Here is a 22387-nt window from a genome sequence, read left to right as displayed (position 1 = left end):
CTGACGATGACGGGAAGGCAGGTAAGTAATTTGAATCTTTTTAAAATGTATTTTAAATATGTTTTCAATGTAATTATCGGGAACTTTCGGGTCCCGATTGAATCTCCCACCCCGCCAGGAGTACCTCAATTTTGGCGTGGTTTAGACCATCTCCCCACGTTCAGGGAACTAGCCACTGGGCATCGGGCAGTGCCAAGGGAGCGGGGCCTAGGGGCAATCGGTGGGGGTGGGGGGGTCCCGCTGCCATTCTGCAGACAGGATCGGTCTGGGAGGGAGGGAGGGCAGCGATTGTGGCGGGCTGGGGGGGAGGTGGTCAGCCGGGGGGGGTCTCACCCCGTGGGAGGGGCGATCTGCCAGGGTGATGGGGTTGGGGGGATCGCCACTGCTGGGGGGTGGGCTGTGCATCTGGGCACTTCAGGACAGGGGAGTCAGGGCTGGCCCGGGAATTGTTGTGGGGGCCGCGATCAGGCCGTGGAGGGGGGTTGAGCTGGAGGGGCAGCACTGCGGGGGTGCCGGGCTGGCCAGCAATCGGGCTGGCTAGCAAACGGGGTGTCAGTCTGACAGATCAGGGCTACTGCGCATGTGCAGAGTTCCAGAATTGTCAAACTCCGGTGTGAATAGGCCCCGCCCCCCGGGTTTCTAATGATATTCATGACTGGGACCTCTGCAGTGCACAGCGTGGGGAGATTCGGGTGAGAAGCTGAACTGACAAAAGAGTCGGGATCTAGAACAGTTTTCCCGCCAATTCAGCACTTTTGGGAGAATCACGGCCAAAGTTCGCATTTTGGATCTAAATAATCCTTCTGCAGAAGACGTTTGCTTTGGTTGGGGAGTCTAGAACCAGGGGGCACAATTTCAAAATAGGGAGAGTGCCAATGAGGACTGAGATGGGGAGAATTTCTTTACACAGAAGGGTGTGAATCTTTGGAATCCTCGACCACAGAGGGCTGCGGAAGCTTAGTCACCGTGTATGCTTAAAGCAGAGATTGAGAGATTTCTAAATAACAATGACATGAATGACATGAAGGGATATGTGGATGGTGTAGGAAAAAGACATTGAAGTAGATGATCAGCTATGATCATATTCAATAGCGGAACAGACTTGATGGGCTGAATGGCCTACTGCTGCTCCAATGTTCCTATTTCATGCATCCCTTATGGACATGGTGCGTTGTGCCTTCCATAACTTCGCTAACCAGAGAGAGGGTTCCCTTAATGATGAGGGCATTACAAATGGGGCCCATTCATCAGAGGATGTGGTGAGGAGGCAATGTTCAGTTGGAAGGCCCTGGGTGTGATCAGGTGGGTGGCCGTGACACCAGGTAAGGCAGAGCTTTCAATTGATTTAAATGCCACCCTCAGAGATATGTGCATAGCATGAGTCCAAACCTTTCTCTATGTGTAATGTGACACTCCTGTCAGTACACTCATCCTGTCCAAATATTGACACTGGAAGCACCTTGCCCTGAATCAAACTATTAAAGCTATCATCCTGACTACAGTTTCACAGCCACAAGAATTTAAAAAAACTCTGCATGAGGGACAATGAGGTTAGAGTTTATTTAACTATTGATTATAGGATGTAAAATTCACAGGCGTAAGTAACAAACTCATGTGACCCACTTGGCAACTGCTGTGGAGATTTATTGGTGCGTTTCCAAGTGCTCCAATACAGTGTTCCTCCCTTGCTTGCAGCTGCACTGGGGAACAGCTACTAATCTGCTACCTCCTTGCACTGGATGCATTCAGCAGGGGCCCACCACGTTACAAGACTCCTGATGAGTGGCAAGATCTTGCGATGCCAACATCCCATGGACACAGGCCTGCAGCAGGAGGAGGCAGGGTCAGCCTGGGTCACTGGCACTTGGAGGAATGCTGGGAAAGAGGCTTCTGTGAGGTTTGCATCCGATACAGGACAGGCAGCAGGAGGTGGGGGAACATCAGGCAATGGTGTGGGAGGCACTAGGCAGAGTGTCCTGCGAGGTGGAGAGTCTGTGTCCCTGCTCTCTAATGAAGTGGTGCTGATCTGTGCATGCATCGAGGAGGGTGGCGGACTCCTTAGAGAACATAGTCCAGAAGATTTTTGCTGAAGATGCAAACAGATGTGCACTCTGTCTGCAGTAGCTACACGAGGGAGATGAAACATCTCGACCTCCCTCCAGGTGCCCCTTCCCCTCAAGGAGTCAGGCAGGTGCTCTCAGGCACCCACAGAGAAGGGGTGCAGCAGCTGAATATTGCTGGGACTTCCACACGGGACTCCCTATGACATTCAGCCCTTCCAAATCCCCTTTGCCTGTAGCCCCCTTCAGCCCCATCCTCTGTGACCACAGGGTGGCAGCTACCCAAAGCAACCGCAGTTACTCAGGCCTCGGATCTCGAGAGGAGATGCCAAGGTCATCCAAAGCAACAGGGTCAATGAGTCAGCAGGCTGCCTCCACTGCTGTTGTCAATATAGGGGAGCACAGAGAAGAAACGTTCGAGAAAGAAACATTAAAAGGTTCTGAATTCACAAATGGTTGCACGGGTGCACTACAATTGTTAATATAGCTCATCCCAACTTTAATCATGTCTCATGTGGTTTATTTGCAATAATCCTTGAGCTTGCCCACCCCCAAATCCCATGTCATCTTCCAAGGGATATCCCATGTCCTCTGAAACCAGATAACTGTAGGGAGGCAAAGTTCTTTGCCAGGGCCTTTGTGAGCCATGTGTAAGAAGTCTCCCCATGCACACGGAGCCTTTGTCCTTCACACCCTCATCTGTCACAAGGCACAAGCACTGTAAGTAGCAGATGCTGGGCTTCCACATTAGTTGTCCAGTTGAGCTGACCAGTATCTCCCACGCACCTGAGATGACTCAACCTCATGCAGCATCTCGAGATCTCCACAATGAAACGTTTCATGGTGATGGTAACAACACCTCTCCTCGCGCCCCCCATCCCCCCAAACCCCCATCACACACACACCTCTTCCCCATTAACACTGAACCCACCCCAGCCAGGAATCACTTTTGACCTCCCCATGGTCACCTTTCAACCTCCTCCCATCACCTTCGGTACAGGTAAAAGTAGAAGTTCCCTTCCCTCCTGAACATCCCACCCCCATAACAATAGACACATCTGCCCTCAGCCTTCCAACCCCTGGAATCTGTATTACGTTCTTCATCCCCTCCAACCACCCTCAGGGTTCTTCAGTCACATCATTGTGCCCTCACTCTCCCACCCCACTGCCCCCTTTAAACAGCACCAGCCCCTCCTATCACTGGTACCCTCAGTATGCCCCCCAGGAATCCATCATTCAGTCCACTGACCCCTCCCTCTGAACTCCTTTCTCCTTGATTGCCCCTAATGTCCCTTCACACTTTTGCACCAACCCCCTTTGGGATGGGATGGTACGATGGCACAGTGGTTAGCACTGCTGCCTCACAGGGCCAGGGACCCAGGTTCAATTCCAGCCTTGGGTCATTGACTGTGTGAAGTTTGCACATTCTCCCCGTCTCTGCCTGGGTTTCCTGAGGTATACATACGCGATCTCGCCGCAACAAGACAACAGCAGATGCCATCTCCTTGGCCCTACACTCAACCCTGGAACACTCAGATAACAAAGATAACAAAGACACCTATGTCAGACTCCTATTCATTGACTAACAGCTCAGCCTTTAACACCATTATTCCCACGAAACTCATCTCCAAACTCCATGGCCTGGGGCTCGGCTCCACCCACTGCGACTGGATTCTAGGCTTCCTAACCTAAGGCCGCAATCAGTAAGGATAGGCAACAACACCTCCTCCACGATCATCCTTAACACCGGTGCTCCACAAGGCTGTCTGTGTTCTCAGCCCCCTCCTTATATACCTATGACTGTATGGCCAAATTCTCCCCCAACTTGATTTACAAGTTTGCTGATGACGCCACCGTAATTGGTTGGATCTCAAACAACGACGAAACTGAGTACAGGAATGAGATAGAGAATCTGGTGAACTGGTGCGGCAACAATAATCTCTCCCTCAACGTCAACAAAACGAAGGAGATAGTCATCGACTTCAGGAAACGTAGTGGAGGACATGCCCCTGTCTACATCAATGGGGACGAAGTAGAAATGGTCGAGAGCTTCAAGATTTTAGGTGTCCACATCACCAACAACCCGTATACTAATACATGTGACAATAATAAATCAAATCAAAATACAGTGAAAAGTATTGTTTCTTGCACGCTATACAGACAAAGCATACCATACATAGGGAAGGAAAGGAGAGGGGACAGAATGTAGTGTTACAGTCATAGCTAGGGTGTAGAGAAAGATCAACTTAATGCGAGGTAAGTCCATTCAAAAGTCTGATGGCTGCAGGGAAGAAGCTGTTCTTGAGTTGGTTGGTACATGATCTCAGACTTTTGTGTCTTTTTCCCACCCTAAGAAGGTGGAAGAGAGAATGTCCGGGTTGTGTGGGGTCCTTGATTATGCTGGCTGCTTTGCGAGGCAGCGGGAAGTGTAGACAGAGTCAATAGATGGGAAGCTGATTTGCGTGATGGATCGGCCAAATTCACGATCTCTTGTAGTTACTTGCGGTCTTGGGCAGAGCAGTAGCCATACCAAGCTGTGATACAAGCAGAAAGAATGCTTTCTCTGGTGCATCTGCAGAAGTTGGTGAGAGTTGTAGCAGGCATGCCAAATTTCCTTAGTCTCCTGAGAAAGTAGAGGCGTTGGTGGGCTTTCTTAATTACAGTGTCAGGACAGGTTGTTGGTGATGTGGACACCTAAAAACTTGAAACTCTCGACCCTTTCTACTTTGTCCCCATTGATGTAATCTGGGGCATGTTCTCCACTACGCTTCCTGAAGTCGATGACTATCTTCTTTCCCACCCTCCTGCTCCATGCCAGTTCACCAAGATCCCTGCCGAATTGCTCTTTCCCCTACTCCCACCCGTCTATCCTGTCGCCTGCAAGACCTGCACACCCAGCCTATCTCTTCATTCCTCTCCTCTTCTATCCGTCTCTCTCCCACGCTCCCAAGCATAGACTCTCGCCATTCAGCAGAACCACCTGCAGCCTGATGATCTGAAGTCGGGAAGAGGTTGCTGGTTGAAGCCTGGATGAAGTTGCTGCACTGAGAACTGCCACCTCCTGGCAGCTGCTCTGCAAAAAAGATACATGTGGTCAATGCTCCACCCGGCCAGTGCTGAATGTGGTGTTCCGGAACCTGGTAGCTGGAGGCCTCCACCTTCTCCTCATCTCTGTAAAGTGCACCAGGCCTTTTGAAGGTAAGTGCCAACTTTTACACATCATGTCAGTCCAATGTGCTCTGGACCAGTGTGATTTCCCGTTGGCAATGCAGATGATCAGGCGTGTGAGGGGCAATTCCAACCAGGCCTCCATCTGCATCCTATCAGTGGGATGCAAATTGGTTTCCACCGGCCTATGGCAGGAAATATGACCCGCCAGGATGGGTGGGAGCACAAGACCCCACCGGCAATTTATGCCGGCAGAGAAATGGTTTTTCAGCTCCTGCCGCACTGACCCCCATCGGCCATTAGATCTACCATGGGGAGGACTGGAAAATTCCGCCTCCAGTGCTGAGCAGCTCTGATGACTCCTGTCTTGATTCATACCCTTCAATAACTTGTTTACCTGGTTTAAGGTTATGACCATGATATGAACGTTGTTTCTCACCCACACCCTGAGGGCAGTTACATACATTCCTCCATGTTGTACGTGTTTATATAAATTGCCACATGATTATTACGTGTTTCTATAGACAGTTGGCAGGTGTTGATGAGTATTCTGTAGGGTGCTGGTGATTATTGCTAGAAACACAGAAGTCCTTGATCCTGGATTAGCTGGTTGATCCTGGATTAGCTGGTTGATCCTGTCCCACCTTTCATTGAGATGATGACCTAATTCCATTGCTATGTTGTACAGAAAACACGCACAGGTCATCAGTGTGAATTTTTACAGATCATTGAGTGTACTAGTGCATTCATCTGGGTTGTTGTGTGTCATGTCTGCTTCTGGCACTGGCATGTAGATCACTGTGTCAGAATGCCACAGAGTATTTGCATTTGCATTTGTACACAGTGATTTGCATCGATGGGTCAGCGTGAGTTTGTGCACTGTGTTAGGGTACACAGTGTGTTTCTGTCTGTACACTGTCAGACCTCTACTGAATACAGAGCTGCTCTTATCTCCCAGCTTTATATCTTGCTATAAATAGATCAGAAGTAAAACTGATTCTATTGGTTGTAAATGCATAAACTTTGGGAGTGTAAGCTTTTCATCAGTTGCTAGGATATGTTACGATGTGATCCCCCGATATTGACCATTTCTGAAGTGAGGAGTTTTGTTTGACACAGTACACACAGCATTTGAACCATCAGTATCACTGGCTTTTATAATGTACTTTATGAGATTACAGAGCCTCGCCCTACTGCTGAACAACTCTAATGACTCCTGTCTTGACTCATACCCTTCAATAACGTGTTTATCTGGTTTAAAGTTATGACCATGATATGAACGTTGTTTCTCACCCAAAGCCCGAGGGCAGTTACGTACATTCCTGCATTCATTCACTCACACACTTATACATACCTTGATGTACACCTATCATCATCATCATAGACAAAATTAATTGACACTCAGAAGAAGTAAATAAATTCGCAGCCAGGCTTGTTTTAAAATGCAAATTGCATCTGACTAACTTGACTGAGTTATTTGATAGAGTAATGGAGATTAAGAGAGTGTGATTAAAATTGTGTATTTAGACTTTCCCAAGGCATTGGATGAAGTGATATGTAAATAGGCTTGTGAAGCTCATGGGATTCAAGAGACCGTGGCAACATGTAGATGCTGAGAGATTGTTTCCGCAGGTCAGGGAATCTAAAACACAGGCGGCACAGTCTCAGGATAAGGGGCTGATCATTTAGGACTGAGATGATGAGAAATTACTTCACTCAAAGAGTGTGAATCTTTGGAACTCTCTACCCCAGAGGAATGTGAATGCTCCATCGTTGAATATATTTAAGGCTGGGAAAGGGAGGTTTTTGGTCTCTCAGGGAATGAAGGGATATGGAGAGTGGGTGGGAAAATGGAGTTGAAGCCTCCATCAGCCATGATAGTATTGAATGGCAGAGCAGGCTGGATGGGCCAAATGGTCTATTCCTGCTCCTATTTCTTGTGCATAGCTACAAAATTGTCTGAGAGACAGAGAGCAGAGACGAGTAGTGAACAGTTATTTCTTAGACTAGAGGAAAGGATGTTTGCTGTGGGATCACTGCTCTTGTTGACATATATTGATGATATTGGGAATACAGAGTATAATTTCAAATTATCCAGATGAGGTGATGGTCGTGAAGGGGTAATGTTACTAGGATATTAGTCCACAGGCCTGGGCTAATGCTGCAGAAACACTTGTTCAAAACCCATCACAGAAGCTGGAGAATTTAAACTTAATTAATCAACAGAATAGAATACCAGCCTCATTTACAACAATTTTGAAATAACTGGATTATCATTAAACTCATCTCGTTCTCGAATGTCCTTCAGGGAATGAAATCTGCCATCCCAACCCAGTCTGGCCTACTTATGACTCCAGGGCAGGCGATGGCCTAGTGGTATTATTGCTATTAATCCCAAAACTCAGCTAACATTCCGGGGACCCGGGTTCGAATCCCACCACGGCAGATGGTGGAATTTGAATTCAATTTTAAAAAATCTAGAATTAAGAATCTACTGATGACCATGAAACCATTGTCCTTTAAAATCTGCCGTCCTTACCTGGTCTGGCCTTCATGTGACTCCAGAGCCATAGCAATGTGGTTGATTCTCAACTGTCTTCGACAACTAGGAATGGGCAATAAATGTTGGTCAGACAGCAACACCCAAGTCCCATGAATGAATAAAAAAAAGCCCACAGTAATGTGGTTGACTCTTACTTGCCCTGTGAAATGGCCGAGTGACACACTCAGTTCCATTAAACTACTGCAGAAAAGCTGAATAAAAACCATACCAGGCAGACCGACCAACATCAACTTAGACACCAGAAATGACAAAAGTACATCTGTCCAGTCTGTCTGGCAAAGTCCTTGTAATGATGCACTTTCAAAGACTTCATTACAAACACAAAATGTAACTATTAATATGAAAAACTGTACAACAATGCAGCATGGCTGCATCTCTGCTTCCACCGAGATGTCCACTGCCTCGGAGAGGACTCCACCACCACCCCCCCCCCCCCCCCCCCCAACCCTCTTCTGCTGTGTTGCCCTTAAAGGGACAATCACCACAAATCACCACATCCCTCCCCCTTTAATTCCTTTATACAATCTTCAATAACTAAATTACTCTGTCCTAAATCCTAACTACACATTATACACGAGTTGGACAATTATAAATCGAATCTTTGAAGGGTTTTCTGTTTCGTGTAGAATGGTGTAATTCTGTAGTCTGAGATACTTCCACCGGATTGTCATTAACTGGAACTGTGATAACGGGTACCTCTTTTTGCACAGGCAGTTCATCACTACTTGCTTCCACAGAGACATAGTTATGTCTATAACAGGTCACTGAGGTATTTTGGTGCTTACGGGTTTGAAAACATTTCTTGACAGTAACACTGATTGCTGGAGTATCTCTCTACTCCTCAGGTGCACAAGAAGTCAGACAAATCCAACTTGGCCAATTGCTACAATCAGTCTACTCTCAATCATCAGCAAAGTAATGGAAGGTGTCATCAACAGCACTATCAAGCAGCTCGTACTCAGCTAACTGCTCACTATAACTCAGTTTGGGTTCCACCAGGACTACTCCTGACCTCATTACAGCCCTTGCTTCAAACATGGACAAGAGAGCTGAACTCCAGAGGTGAGGTGAGAGTGACTGCCTTTGACATCAAGGCAGCATTTGAGTCCTAGCAAGATTGAAGTCAATGGGAATCGGAGTGCAAACTCTCCATTGGTTGGAGTCATACTTAGCATAAAGGAAGATCATAGATTCTCCACACGCAGAAGGAGGCCATATCGCCCACTGAGTCTGCCCAGACTTCTGACAGAGCGCCTCACCCAGGCCCTATCTCTGAACCCCCTTTTCCCCCCTCCCCCAGCCCCAACACACCAAGGGTCAATTTAACATGGCCAATTAACCTAAACCACACATCTTTGGACTGTGGGAGGAAATCGGTGCACCTGGAGGAAACCCATGCAGACACGGGGAGAATGTGAAACTCCCACCCAAGGCCAGAATTGAACCTGGGTCCCTGGTGCTGCGCGGCAGCAGATAGTTGTGGTGGTTGGAGGTCAATCATCCCAGCTCCAAGACATCACTGCAGGAGTTCCTCAGGGTAGTGTCCTAGATCCAACCATCTTCAGCTGCTTCAGCAATGGTCGTCCCTCCATCATAAGAGATGGAAATGTTTGTTGATGATTTCAGCGGTCAGTGTGTTATGATCCCAGCCGATATTACTGCTGCACAAGTCAGATCCCGGAATGGGTAGACTGGATAGACGCTAAGGCTGAAATTTTCACTCCTGATCGTGTTGGGTGGGTTCGGTGATGGGAGCAAGAACTGCAAAGTTGCTTCCTAAGTCGGTGTGAATGCGTGACATGAATGTCCCCTCCCCCCCTCAGTGATGTTGAATGTTGGGAACATCATTTGAATACATTAACATATAATTATCAGACCGCCACAGGTGACTAACCCCTCCCCCCATCAAAAATCCATCCATGTCAGCTTGAGGGCAGAACGGTGTGAAACTCGTGGCCTGTGCTATGGCCTGCACCTGGCGAGCAGGCCTCCCAGAGCAGCTCAGGTGAGTGCATCGCTCGGGGGGACGGGGCAGTGCCCGGGTAGTGCTGGGGGGTTCCAGGGTAAAGGTCTTTGCTCTCCCTGTGTGCTGGGGTAGCTTTTAGAAAAAGTGACATAAACTTCTGCTGATCAAGTTGCTAACGGGGCAAGCGAATCAGAGGCCATTCCACCAGCAGTATGTCACGGGACCCACCCCTCGAGGCTTTTTGTCAAAGGCTCAGGCTATAAGGTGGAGAGAGCTGCCATTGCTGTGAGTGGCTTCAATGCTGCTCTTCCCCGCCCACCACTGGCCTTTTGTCAATTTCTGGGAAAATCCCATCCCAAAACCATGGAAGGCTCATTCATACGAGTCTGCTAGTGTACTTTTAACAGCAAGAATAAAATGTTTATTAGGCAAGAAAAATGAACTATATTACACCAGACAAAAAGATTGGAAAAGTTTCAATACAAACACCAGTAAATGAGTCAATTCACACTATTCCTTCATTCCGACTACAATCTTTAGATATATACATATTTGTAAAGCTAACATCATTCCATTTTTAATATTGAATTCTAATTTCATCATCGACCCTGAAGGGATTTGAACCCAGGTCCGCAAAGCGTTACCCTAGGTCTCTGATTACTAGTCCAGTGACAATACCACTGTGCCACCACCTCTCTGTAACCAGACTGCTCACAACCTCAGCACTTTATCTGACTCCAAGATGAGCTTCCCACCACATCCTCTCCATCCCATGCATTTTAGCAAAGTGAATGTCAATGTCCCTTATGACAGACTAGTCAAAGAAGTAAAAGCTTTGGGGGATCCGAGGGAAAGTGGCAAGTTGGATCCAAAATTATATCAGTGGCAGGAAGCAAAGCGTTAGGATTGATGTGTGTTTTTGTGCAATGGCCAATATTCATCCTTCAAATAACATCAAAAAAACTGATAATCTGTTCATCTCATTACTGTTTGTGGGACCTTGCTGTGCATAAATTGGCTGTCACATTTCCGATATTGTAATAGTGAGGATAGTTTCTGAATTGTAATAGTGAGGATAGTTTCCGATATTGTTTAAAGTTTATTTATCAGTCAAGTAGGCTTACATTAACACTGCAGTGAAGTAACTGTGAAAATGCCCTAGTCGCCACACTCTGGTGTCTGTTCGGCTACACCAAGGGAGAATTTAGCATGGCTAATGCACCTAACCTGCACATCTTTCGGACTGTGGGAGTAAACCAGAGCACCCAGAGGAAACCTACGCAGACAGGGGTAGAATGTGCGGACTCCACACAGACAGTGACCCAAGCCAGAAATCGAACCCGGGTCCCTGGCACTGTGAGGCAGCAGTGCTAACCACTCATTTTGCATATTGATATTGGATATTGAATATTCTAATATTGAGGATAGTGTAAAAATAATTCATTGGCTGTAAAGTGTTTCAGGACTTCCTTATGTTGTGTCAGGGCCACAGTATGTGAATGAACATCTTTCAGTCTGACTCTTATTTAAAGCACGAGTCAGGACTCCTCCTGAAAGCAGCTATATGTTATCACCTGGCCCCATGTGGGTCATCCTGCCAGACTTGCCTTTGTGTGTGTGTGTGAGTGTGGTGTGTTTGTGGCATGCGTATATATGTATATGTAGAAACGTAGAAACATAGAAAAATAGGTGCAGGAGTAGGCCATTCAGCCCTTCAAGCCTGCACGACCATTCAATATGATCATGGTTGATCATACAATTTCAGCATCCCACTCCTGCTTTCTCTCCATAACCCTTGATCCCTTTAGCCACAAGGGTCAGGTTCAGCTCCTCCTCGAACATTTCTAACAAACTGGCCCCAACAACTTTCTGTGGTACAGAATTCCACAGGTTCACAACTCTGAGTGAAGACGTTCTTCCTCATCTCAGTCCTGAATGGCTTCCCCCTTATTCTTAGACTGTGACCCCTAGTTCTGGACTTCCCATCATCGGGAATGTTCTTCCTGCATCTAGCCTGTCCAGTCCCATCAGGATTTTATATGTTTCTATGATATCCCCTTTCATTCTTCTAAATTCCAGTGAGTACAAGCCCAGTCGATCCAGTCTCTCTTCATATGTCAGTCCTGCCATTCCAGGAATCAGTCTGGTGAACCTGATGGAACAGGTGTATGTGTGTGTGGGGATGGGGGGGTTATGTATGCGTGTGGGTGTGTGCGTGTCATGAGTATATGTGCGTGTGTGTCTGTGTGGGTGTGGGGGGCATGTGTGTGGGTGGCGTGTGTGTGTGTATGTATCTGTGTGTGGGTGGTGTGTATATGTATGTGTGTGGTGTGTGTGTTGTGATGTTACAAGAGTCTGGATACTGGAAGGGTGGTATTTCTGACACTGGTCCCTCCATTTTCTAGATCATATCCACCCTCATTCAACATAGCTGCTGATAGCACAGCCATGCCAACCAAGATGGCCACAGGAAGTCACATGACAGACTGATGAGGAATCAATGCAAGCAAGGATCAGCTGTACGGTCTTATCAGACCATATAAGCAGAGTGCTGAGTCTTTCTAGGAGAGGAAGCCTTGGGTGAAACCTAGGAAGGTTCTGGACTCCTGTGAGGGTCTTTGAGAGAATCGCTAATAGGAAAGCCTGGCCTAAAGAATAGTGGACTGGCATCATTGAATCATAGAATCATACAGTGCAGAAGAGGCCTTTTGGCCCATTGAGTCTGCACCGACACATTAAAAACTCCCAACTAATCCCATCTGCCAGCACTTAGTACATCATAATATTCAGGGCTAAGGGCCAAGTGCTCATCCAGATACTTTTTAAAGTACGTGAGGCAGCCCGCCTCCACCACCCTTCCAGGCAGCGCATTCCAGACCGTCACCACCCTCTGGGTAAAAAGGCTTTTCCTCACATCCCCCCCAAACCTCCTTGAACCTATGTCCCCTCATGACTGACCCTTCAACTAAGGGGAACAGCTGCTCCTTATCCACTCTGTCCATGTCCCTCATAATTTTGTACACCTCAATCAGGTCGTCCCTCAGTCTTCTCTGCTCCAATGAAAACAACCCACCCTATCCCAACCTCTCTTCATAACTTAAATGTTCCATCCCAGGCAGCATCCTGGTGAATCTCCTCTGCACCCCCTCCAGTGCAATCACATCCTTCCTATAATGTGGTGACCAGAACTGCATACAGTGCTCTAGCTGTGGCCTCACTAAAGTTCTATACAACTCCATCATGACTTCCCTGCTTTTGTAATCTATGCCTCAATTGAAAAAGACAAGTGTCCCATATGCCTTTTTCACCACCCTACTAACATGCTCTTCCGCCTTTCGGGATCTGTGGACAAACACGCCAAGGTCCCTTTGTTCTACAGAGCTTCCTAGTGTCTGTAGCAGTGGGTGCTGAAACCCCTACTATTGAGGGGCTTTTAAAACAAAATAGATTAGTCTAAAATAAGGATCATAACGTGCCGTATATATACCAAAGGTATCACAATGTGACTCCCACGTATGTTATATGAAAATATTGCCTTAACCATATATATAACCAATAGTAATGAATTTTTAACAAGTATTGTAACTTTGCAATATAATTTTAAAGATGTTTGTGCGCTTTGGCCAAAAGCAACTGCCCAACAGCATAATGGGAAAAAGCAGAACCAGACAGGTCACATTCAAATGGAACAATGAAGTATAGAACTTCATCAGTGAAAGGCTTTGAAAGACCTTGCAGCTGTAAGGTACTAGTTAATAGAATGAATAGAAGGATTCAACTGCTAATTAAAATGAATAGGAGCATTCCGCTCCTCACTCTTGGCCTGGTATGGTATAGCTAGTTAGACAGGATGACTCCCTGACTCCCTTTGAATTCTCATAGTTTACAGATGGCGGGAGCGAACATTGGGGTGGCACGGAGGCAAAGTGGTTAGCACTGCTGCCTCAGCACCAGGGACCCGGGTTCGATTCCCAGATTGGGTCATTGTCTGTGCGGAGCCTGCACGTTCTCCCCATGTCTGCATGGGTTTCCTCTGGTTTCCTCCCCCAGTCTGAAAGACATGCTGGTTAAGTGCATTGGCTATGCTAAATTCTTCCTCAGTGTTAGAACGTAACCAGTGACAACTTTATATTGGATATAATGTGACCAATGGGAACAAGATGTAAGGGTCAGCTGACCCAGTAAACCATGGAACCAATTTACAGAGTGATGTAATAGTCAGCTGACCAGCTGATTCACTATAAATAAGGAACTATGTACAATTGTGGGGAACTTGGAGTAGCCCAGGACAAGGCCCCAAGTTTGGAGTAATGTCTCTTTATTAAACCCTTTCTTTGATTTATAAGTTGGAGTAAGTTTTGTTGTATTTTCATTAGCTGTATTTTGAAGAGTTCCTTCTGAAGAAACACCCAGTACCCAAACAGGCGCCGGAGTGTGGCGACGAGGGGATTTTCACAGTAACTTCATTGCAGTGTTAATGTGAGCCTACTTGTGACGAATAAATAAACTTTACTTTTTGAACCTGTCAGACATGCGTAAGAAGGTTGCTAAGCAATGGAAGAAAGACTTTTGGGTCCAATTAGCCAATGAATTCCTAATTATGCCAGGAGGAAGAATGCTATTGGCCAAGGTAAATAATGTGTATTAATGTAATTGGACCATCCAGTTTGTATGACAGATTGGGTGGGGAATATGAATCTTCGACAATAGTATATCAGATGTGTTCATGTGATGTAATTTTAGAGAGAAGTTGGAATCCATCCGGCATCTCTCCCCCAGTGCGTATTGGTCAAATAAAGAACGTCTTTAACTGCATACTATCTCTCGCAAGTTTTGTATGAGCTGAATTCGGCTCAATGCAGGACTCCCAGAGCGAAGCCCCCAGAAAATTCCCCTATCAGTGAGTACTTCCTTGTCAAGTTACACTATCTGTAATCCTCACAGCTTGCCTGGATTTGCAGAATTTCACTGGCTGTCCTGTCTGGAGACAATACACATCTCTTTGACCTGTCTTGGTGCTCTCTCCACTCACATTGTTTGTACCTTTAAGACTTGATTCGCTGTAAGTATTCGCATTCCAACCATTATTCTGTAAATTGAGTTTGTGTCTTTATATGCCCTGTTTGTGAACAGAATTCCCACTCACCTGACGAAGGAGCAGCGCTCCGAAAGCTTGTGGCTTTTGCTACCAAATAAACCTGTTGGACTTTAACCTGGTGTTGTTAAACTTCTTACTGTGTTCTACTAGACCCACAGGGAGATCTATTGATGATCCCCCATGGCCATCATAACATCCCTTCCGCTTAAGTCTATTTCTTTCCTTGCCCCTTTGGCTTAGCTTTGGCTCACCTTATTTTCCCAAGTCCTTCCCGGAAAACTTCAGGGTACTTATTGATAGTTTTGTACAGTCCCCCCCGCCCACCCAGCCTGAAGATCTCCAGTCAGTTCAGTCTGATGTGTTGGAGCCAATACCTCCCCATGTAGCTGGGTCCTTGTCTCCGTACAATGATAAGTGGAAGCCAAGCTGACTGCTGCCTGTAGCTCACTGGAGTTGCCATGATGCCCTGTGTAGGTGGCCAGCCCAGCCTTTCTGCTTTCTAAGTTCAGGAGCTGAATACCAGCCCAGAGGCAATTAATATAAGTCTGCTCCCCGTTACCGGAGACCACAGCCCCTCGTATCCACTCCCTATTTTAACGGGTGGCTATTTACTAACAACTCCATTATGGGGGCAACCTTTAGCATGGAAATACAATTGAATTGCATTGTCCCTGTTTCTGGTAATGGGCGTGCCTGCAAAGTAAGGTCCAACACTGGCCTTGGTCTCTTTTTAAAATAATACGCTTTTTTCCTGTCCCTATATCTTAGCCTCAGTTGTGGTCTACTGCAGCACTTGCAATAGTCTACCTTCTGGCATCTACAAACTTCTGGAATATGCTCCCTCGGAGTCTGCAGGCTGCCCGTGCCCTTCCCTTGTCTGCCTAGTGATGCGATTTGGGCTCCACGGCTGTAAGGGATTCTGTAATATATTATCGATCCCATCGCTCTCAGTTGGGGGATGAATGTTGCATGAGGATCTTCCTTCCAATCAATGGACTCTGCTGTCTGATGCCCCCTGTAGTTCCTTAGCTCCTTTCTCTACATTCTCCAATGATAGAGCTATCTCAATGGCCTTCTTTTGATTCAAATTGGGTTTAGCCAATTATCTTGTTTTGGACTGTCACATTATTGATTCCACAGACCAGTCTGTCTCGCAACATTCATTCACGAGTGGCCTGAATTCATAGTGCTCTGCCAATTTTCATAGCCTGGTAAGAAATTCAGTGACAGATTCTCCAGAGGTTCACCCTGCTGTGTTAAAGCAGTATCACTGGAGTATTATGGACAGTTTAATCTAGTCCACCAATTCATTAAAGTTTTTGGAGTCGGGGCAGCCAGGAGGTAAGGCTTTTGTTACACTGAAGGTTGAAGCATGCCATCAACAGCACCATTTTCTGCTTCTCGTCCCCCTCAATGTTGTTAGCCTGTGAAGAATAACATATGCACTCTGTGTATTGGGCCCAGCCGTCTCTGCTTGCATTGTAGGCTGCAGATTTCCCAAAAAGAGGTATTTTTCTTACAGGAGGATTACTTGTCTCGACAGTAAAGATTGTCCAGGGGGAAGAAAAAGCTTGTTCTACTCCTTGTTGCCAGTGTAATAACCTCACCAAGGCCAATCTTCCCTCAACGAGCATAAAGTGCTACTCGGTGGCTACAGAGGACATGTCAAACCCCAAAGACTTTCAACTCCTGGCCTGAGTGGAGCCAGCTGGTTTAAAACTGCTCCTTCCCCTTTGGACGAGCATCCACGAGCCTAATAGGGGAGCTCATCATCGATGGGGCCCATGGGGACATCTATTTATAATCTCCGGTGGCCATCATAACAGCAAGGATCAATTGTGCAGCCTTATCAGACTATATAAGCAGAGTGCTGAGTCCTGCTAGGAGAGGAAGCCTTAAGGTGAAAGTTAGGAAGGTGTTGGATTCCTGTGTAGGTTACCTGATGTGTGCAAATTCACTATGTACTTCTCCGTTTTCAGGACTATGAACTGGGCTACATGTCGTCACATGGGTTAATTAATAAATTCTTTATTAATTGGATTGGACTTCTGGATATCTATGTTGAGTCTTGGAACCCTGCCTATATCATGACCAATGCCATGTGACATCATGGTGTGTGTGTGAGAGTGTGTGTGAGTGTGTGTGTGTGAGTGTGCATGTGAGCAAGTGTTGTCAGTGAGGCCTCGCGGGACAAATCAATATTGTATTCACCACGAATTTCAATCCAATTTTGTGCATTCTCACGGCTCCCTCTGCACGGCCAGGATCATTAAAGGCCCCATCTTGAGGGTACAGACTATAATTAAGGTTTATTGTTTGGTGTTAGGAGGGTACATGTGACACATGTTCTTTGAGCCACTATGGTTTAATTTATCCACACATTGTCACCTCAGTCACTGTATGTGGTAGCTATGGGGAGGAGGGGAGGGAGGAATAAGCTGAGTGGAAAATAGGGTGGAGGGTTGGGGAAGGGCGAGGGAGAGAGGATGGAGGGAGGGAGGGAGGAGGGGAGGCTGTCATTATATGTGAGCTAATTATTTTCCAACCTGTTTGTTTCTCCTGTGAGTCACAGCTCGTGAGATGACCACTGCAGTTCCAAACTGCAAAAAGGTCCTCTTCAACCTCTTGTAGCGAGTCCTGTTGTGGACAAATTAACGCATGGTGTTAGAGAATGGTACAGTGGATACACACACCTCGTTTCCCATGGCTGTAAAAGCTAATAACTGGGGTCAAAGGGTAAATTTCATATTCCCAGATAAGTGATTACCAAATCTATATTAGTCCTGTGGGGAGGTCCACATCTTCAAAGAAGTACATCACTTCAGACCTGAGCTAACTACACAGGGGCTTTTAATGGAATGCAAACTGTGTTGCAGCTCTCTTCGGAATGAGTTATATCTTTAATCGATGTAAGGAGAACTGGATCAGTAGGTCACTGGTGACCAGTTCACTAAGTTAGTCATTTACAACAGTGGTTCCACTCACAATGAGACACAGTAGGGCACCTTGAGGAGAGGCTGGTTGGGACTGTACCAGCAGACACAGTCACTGATGACCAACATCGAGACAGTGACTAAGAGCAAGCTGAAATTGAATCGACTTGGAGATGTTCTCAGCTGCCTCCTTGTGCTCACTTACAAAGCAGGGAGGGGCTGTGATAGGTGGTTGTGATCCCTGATTTCATCAACTTGTTCCAAAGCTCCTGCTATGCATCCCATCACTTTGTATGTAAAATGTGTATTATTCATCCCATAGGATTAAGGGAAGGGAATTCAACCCACTACAGCAGCATTCTGTGACCTCAACTGTTGTACAGCAAACTAGTGCCGCAAGTCACTTGCTCAGTTACATTTCTGTTACCCCTGATAAGGCCATTTCTGTCTTGTGACACCTACCTCTCGGTAATTACCAATCAAAGATATGTACACGTTCAGCGAGTGGACAAGGAGTGGTCCGAGGATTAGAAAAACAGGAGTTTTTTTAAGGTGAGAAGTTGGTAAATATTAGTATCAGAGGGACTTTGGGGGGGGGGGGGGGGCGGTGGTGCTTAACATGCAGATAGATTAAGCAATTAGGAAAACAAATGTCTAAATTAGCCGTTATTACACAGGGGTTACAGGATCAAAGTAAGAAAGTATAGTTGAAATCATACAGTACTGTGTAGAGATTCAGTCTCCTTATCTAAGGAAATATATACTTGCCTCAAAGGGTATTTAACAAAGCTTCACTAGATTGATTCCTGGCCTGAGTGTTGTCCTATGGGGAGAGATTGAGTAGGATATGGACCTGTATTCTCAGAAGAATGATCCAGTGAAACATTTAAAATTTTTAGTGTTTGAGGCTTTTTCACTGGCTAGAGAGCTAGGGATCATAATCTGATGATGAGGGATCAGCTATTTAGGACTGAGATAATGAGAAATTTCTTTACTTAAAGAGATGTGAAACTTTGGAATGCTCTACACTAGAGAACTGTGAATGGTGAGTTGTTGAGCATATTTAAAGCTAAGATCGATATTTGGGCAGTAAAGAAATCAAGGGTTATGATGTTTAGGAGAGATATTGTCACTGGACTAATAATCGAGAGGCCCAGGTTAATGCTCTGGGGACATAGGCTCAAATTGAAATTTTAATTCAATTAATAAAATCAACCTGGAATTAAAAGCTAGTTTTAGTAATTGTGACCAAGAAACCATTGTCATAAAAACCCATCTGGTTTGCTAATATCCTTCAGGGAAAGAAATCTACTTGATCTGCCCTACATGTGACTCCAGACCCACAACAATGAGTCTGTCCTTTTTAATGTGCAATGGCCTAGCAAGCCTGTTCAAGGGCAATTAGGGATAGGAAACAAATGTGGCCTTGTCAGCGACACCCACATCCTATGAAAGAATAAAGGGAAAAAACTGCAGGAATGTGGAATGAAGGTAAAAGATCAGCCAATGCCTTGTTGAATGATGGATCAGACTTGAGGGGCCAAATACTTCTATTCCTTACGTTTCTTTTGCAAGGCTGACTGCCAATGATGGCTGGGGCCAAGAACCTGTTAGTTTGGCTGATAAAGGCCATCTTCAATGAACTGATAGGAGTGCCTAATGACAGGGAGTCCATCGTCCTTCAGTTGAGTGTCACTGCCTCAAAGGCAATTGAATATTTGCACACGTCCAACTTGTAGATGGTGCAGAAGAGTCTGACCTGGCCTGATGTCCCCTGATGTGAGATTGAATAACGATTATCTTCTGTCTGAAGATCTGGAAATTCTTCCTGTTGATGAAGCCACGGATGTTTTTCTGAATGGTGAGAGCCGCCCAGTTCTGGGTCTTCCTCCAACAATTTTCCAACTGATTAAAAATCTTCTTCTTCAGGAACACCTGAGAAGATAATAGACAGAGTGCCATTAAACAGTCTCAATATATCCCAAAGGATTGATCTCACTCTCTGTCTCTGCTACTCTGTGGCTTTCAGTCTCTTGTAAGGAATTTCTATTATCTATTTTACCATTCTTCCCCTGAAATATCCCACTGTTACTCAGTGCATCCCCCAATATATCCCACAGCGCCCCCAGTGTGTCCCCCTCTATATATCCCATTATTCCCCAAGGTTGTACCCACTTTACATAACCCAAATTCCCCAGTATGTATTCTCTATGAAGCCTCTGTGTATCCTAATGATCCCCGATGCAAATACACTATATGTTAAAGTATGCATTCTCTGTATATCTTGCTGCTATCCAAGATGGCTGCTTAGTATCTCAGTATTTTCCAATGCATACCATCAAACCATTCCTCAGTTCCTGATAATTACCTCACTGTTTACCAATACATAATTCCACTGCAAGTGTCAATTACCTTGGTGCGTCCAAGCTGATAGGAGCCCAAAGTTCCTTCAGTCATCTTCTCCAGAATGGAAGAACAAAGTTCTGTGTCTGAGAAGTTCTCCAGATTCCACCTCAGTAAAATGCTGTACCTGCAGCAGGGATACAAAAGCACACGGGGGTGGGGGCGGCGGGGTGAGGGAGTAGCACATTTCCCCAAACAACCGGCAAGATATCTTTTCTCAAAATTCTGCTGGGTATCTCAGTGATTGAGAATTGCATTTTGTAAAAGCTGCCATTGACGTTGGCGGGTTAACACTGCTGTTCCCACCCACCATTGGCCTTTGCCAATTTCTGGAAAAACCTCACCCTAAATGTGTAAACACTGAAATAGAATCAGAGAATCCGTACCGTGCAGAAGAGGCCATTCAGCCCATCAAGTCTGCACCAACTCTGTTGCCTCATAGCACTAGGGACCCAGGTTCGATTCCTGGGTCGGGTCACTTTCTGTGCAGAGTTTGCTGTGTCTGCGTGGGTTTCATCCGGCTGCTCCGGTTTCCTCCCAAAATCCGAAAGACGTGCTGGTTAGGTGCAATGGCTATGCTAAATTTTCCCTCAGTGTACTTGAACAGATGTCAGAGTGTGGCGACTAGGAGATTTTCACAGTAACTTAATTGCAGTGTTAATGTCAGCCTCCTTGTGATACTAATAAATCAACTTAAACTGACTTAAACTAGCCCACCCAGGCCCTCTCCCCTACCCTATCCCCATAACCCCACACATTTACCATGGCTAATCCATCAAGCCTACACACCTTGGGACACTAAAGGGCAATTTAGCATGGCCAATGCACCTAACCTGCACATCTTTGGACTGTGGGAGGAAACTGGAGCACCTGGAGGAAACCCACGCAGACACGGGGAGAATGTGCAGACTCGACACAGACAGTGACCCAAGGCCAGAATCAACCCGGGTCCCTGGCGCTGTGAGGCAGTAGTGCTAACCACTGTGCCACTGTGCCAATCTAATGTCATTGAACAAAGGGATATCCAATTACCCTAATCCACAGGTACAATAAAAAGATCAAAAAAGGTGTAATTGGTAGTTGGGTAACATCATAAGGGGTACAGGACATAATCACATGAGTGGTTAGAAAAGTTATGAAGAATGAGGAGTTTTCCTGGTGTCCTGGCCATCAAATATCCCACAATCAACATTTCCAAAAACCACAATGGCCAGAATGTTCCGTTGTTCCAGCATGTGGACAATCTGAGATTGTGCGAGAAGACTTCAGGCTCACATCCCATGTCATTGTGCACTTGCGTGATATTTCGGTCGTCTGACACACACAGGAGTCAGAAGCACATCCATTGACAATCCAGCAGGAAATTTAATCCATTCAGGGGCCAAATGAAAGAGGTTTGATGTGGCCTGTCTGCTTTTATAGTTAGTGAGCGGGTTGATTGACCCGGTGGCCTTTCCAGTTTAGCTGTAACCTCAATCCAGGGTGGAATGAAATGTCTGGGCTGAAATAAAATTTAAATATATGTCCAGGGACTGAGGTTTGCTTTTGAATGTGCTGCCTAATACTGTCCCCCTGAGGGAGCACATTAGGAATGCCAGCCCATACCGTCCCTTTACGGTGCCCTTCCTTTCCTTGGCAGCACTCAGCCTTTCCCAATGAGTGCCTCATGCTGGTTGCCCACTAACCGGCCAGCCAGGGTGAAATCAAGCGTTGGGGCCTATCATGGGCGGGAGCGCATTTCACGCCTGCTTCTGGGCCCGCCCAACAGGTATAAAATTCTGGCCAATATCTAGTCCATCAGGTCATTTGCTGCTTGTAAGCAGCAGAACAATTACATTTGCATAATGAGGGGGACTACTGAGTACCTTGGGACATGCTGACATCATGAAAAGGCACTGTGTTTATACATTCAATTTATTTATTTAGTTCTTTCTCTCATCCCTCTTTTCCTTTCTCTATTTTCCTCTCAATGGTGGTTCCTTGGCTCTATCCTACATACTCTACATTCTGAAATTCCACTGTGGATGAGACAGTGGAGACAGATGGGATTGGAAAGTCCAGTCGGGGGAGGTATTAGGAAGTTTAGAATTCAGTCTCTGCCCAGGTTTCAATATGGTTCCAATCTGATTGGATTGGGACAGGTGCTCCCTGAAGCTTGTCCCTTCATCCATATGTCATCAGAAGAGCTGGGCCTGG

General features: G+C 46.1%; 1 protein-coding gene across 1 annotated transcript in view; it reads right to left on the bottom strand.

The window, feature by feature from the left end:
- The window catches only part of myo15b (myosin XVB), a 520694-nt gene that overhangs the window by 296168 nt on the left and 202139 nt on the right, over positions 1-22387 (bottom strand). Inside the window, exons 25-27 of the mRNA XM_078226038.1 lie at positions 20201-20318; positions 19548-19723; positions 17402-17492 (exon numbers count right to left, since the gene is read on the bottom strand). Of these exons, the coding sequence (XP_078082164.1) occupies positions 17402-17492; positions 19548-19723; positions 20201-20318 (385 nt within the window). The remainder of the gene's footprint in view (positions 1-17401; positions 17493-19547; positions 19724-20200; positions 20319-22387) is intronic.

Source organism: Mustelus asterias, chromosome 12, assembly GCF_964213995.1.
Source record: "Mustelus asterias chromosome 12, sMusAst1.hap1.1, whole genome shotgun sequence".
NCBI classification, from domain to species: domain Eukaryota; kingdom Metazoa; phylum Chordata; class Chondrichthyes; order Carcharhiniformes; family Triakidae; genus Mustelus; species Mustelus asterias.
The sequence above is the reverse complement of the archived record's forward strand: the minus strand, read 5'-3'. Positions and strand labels throughout refer to the sequence as shown.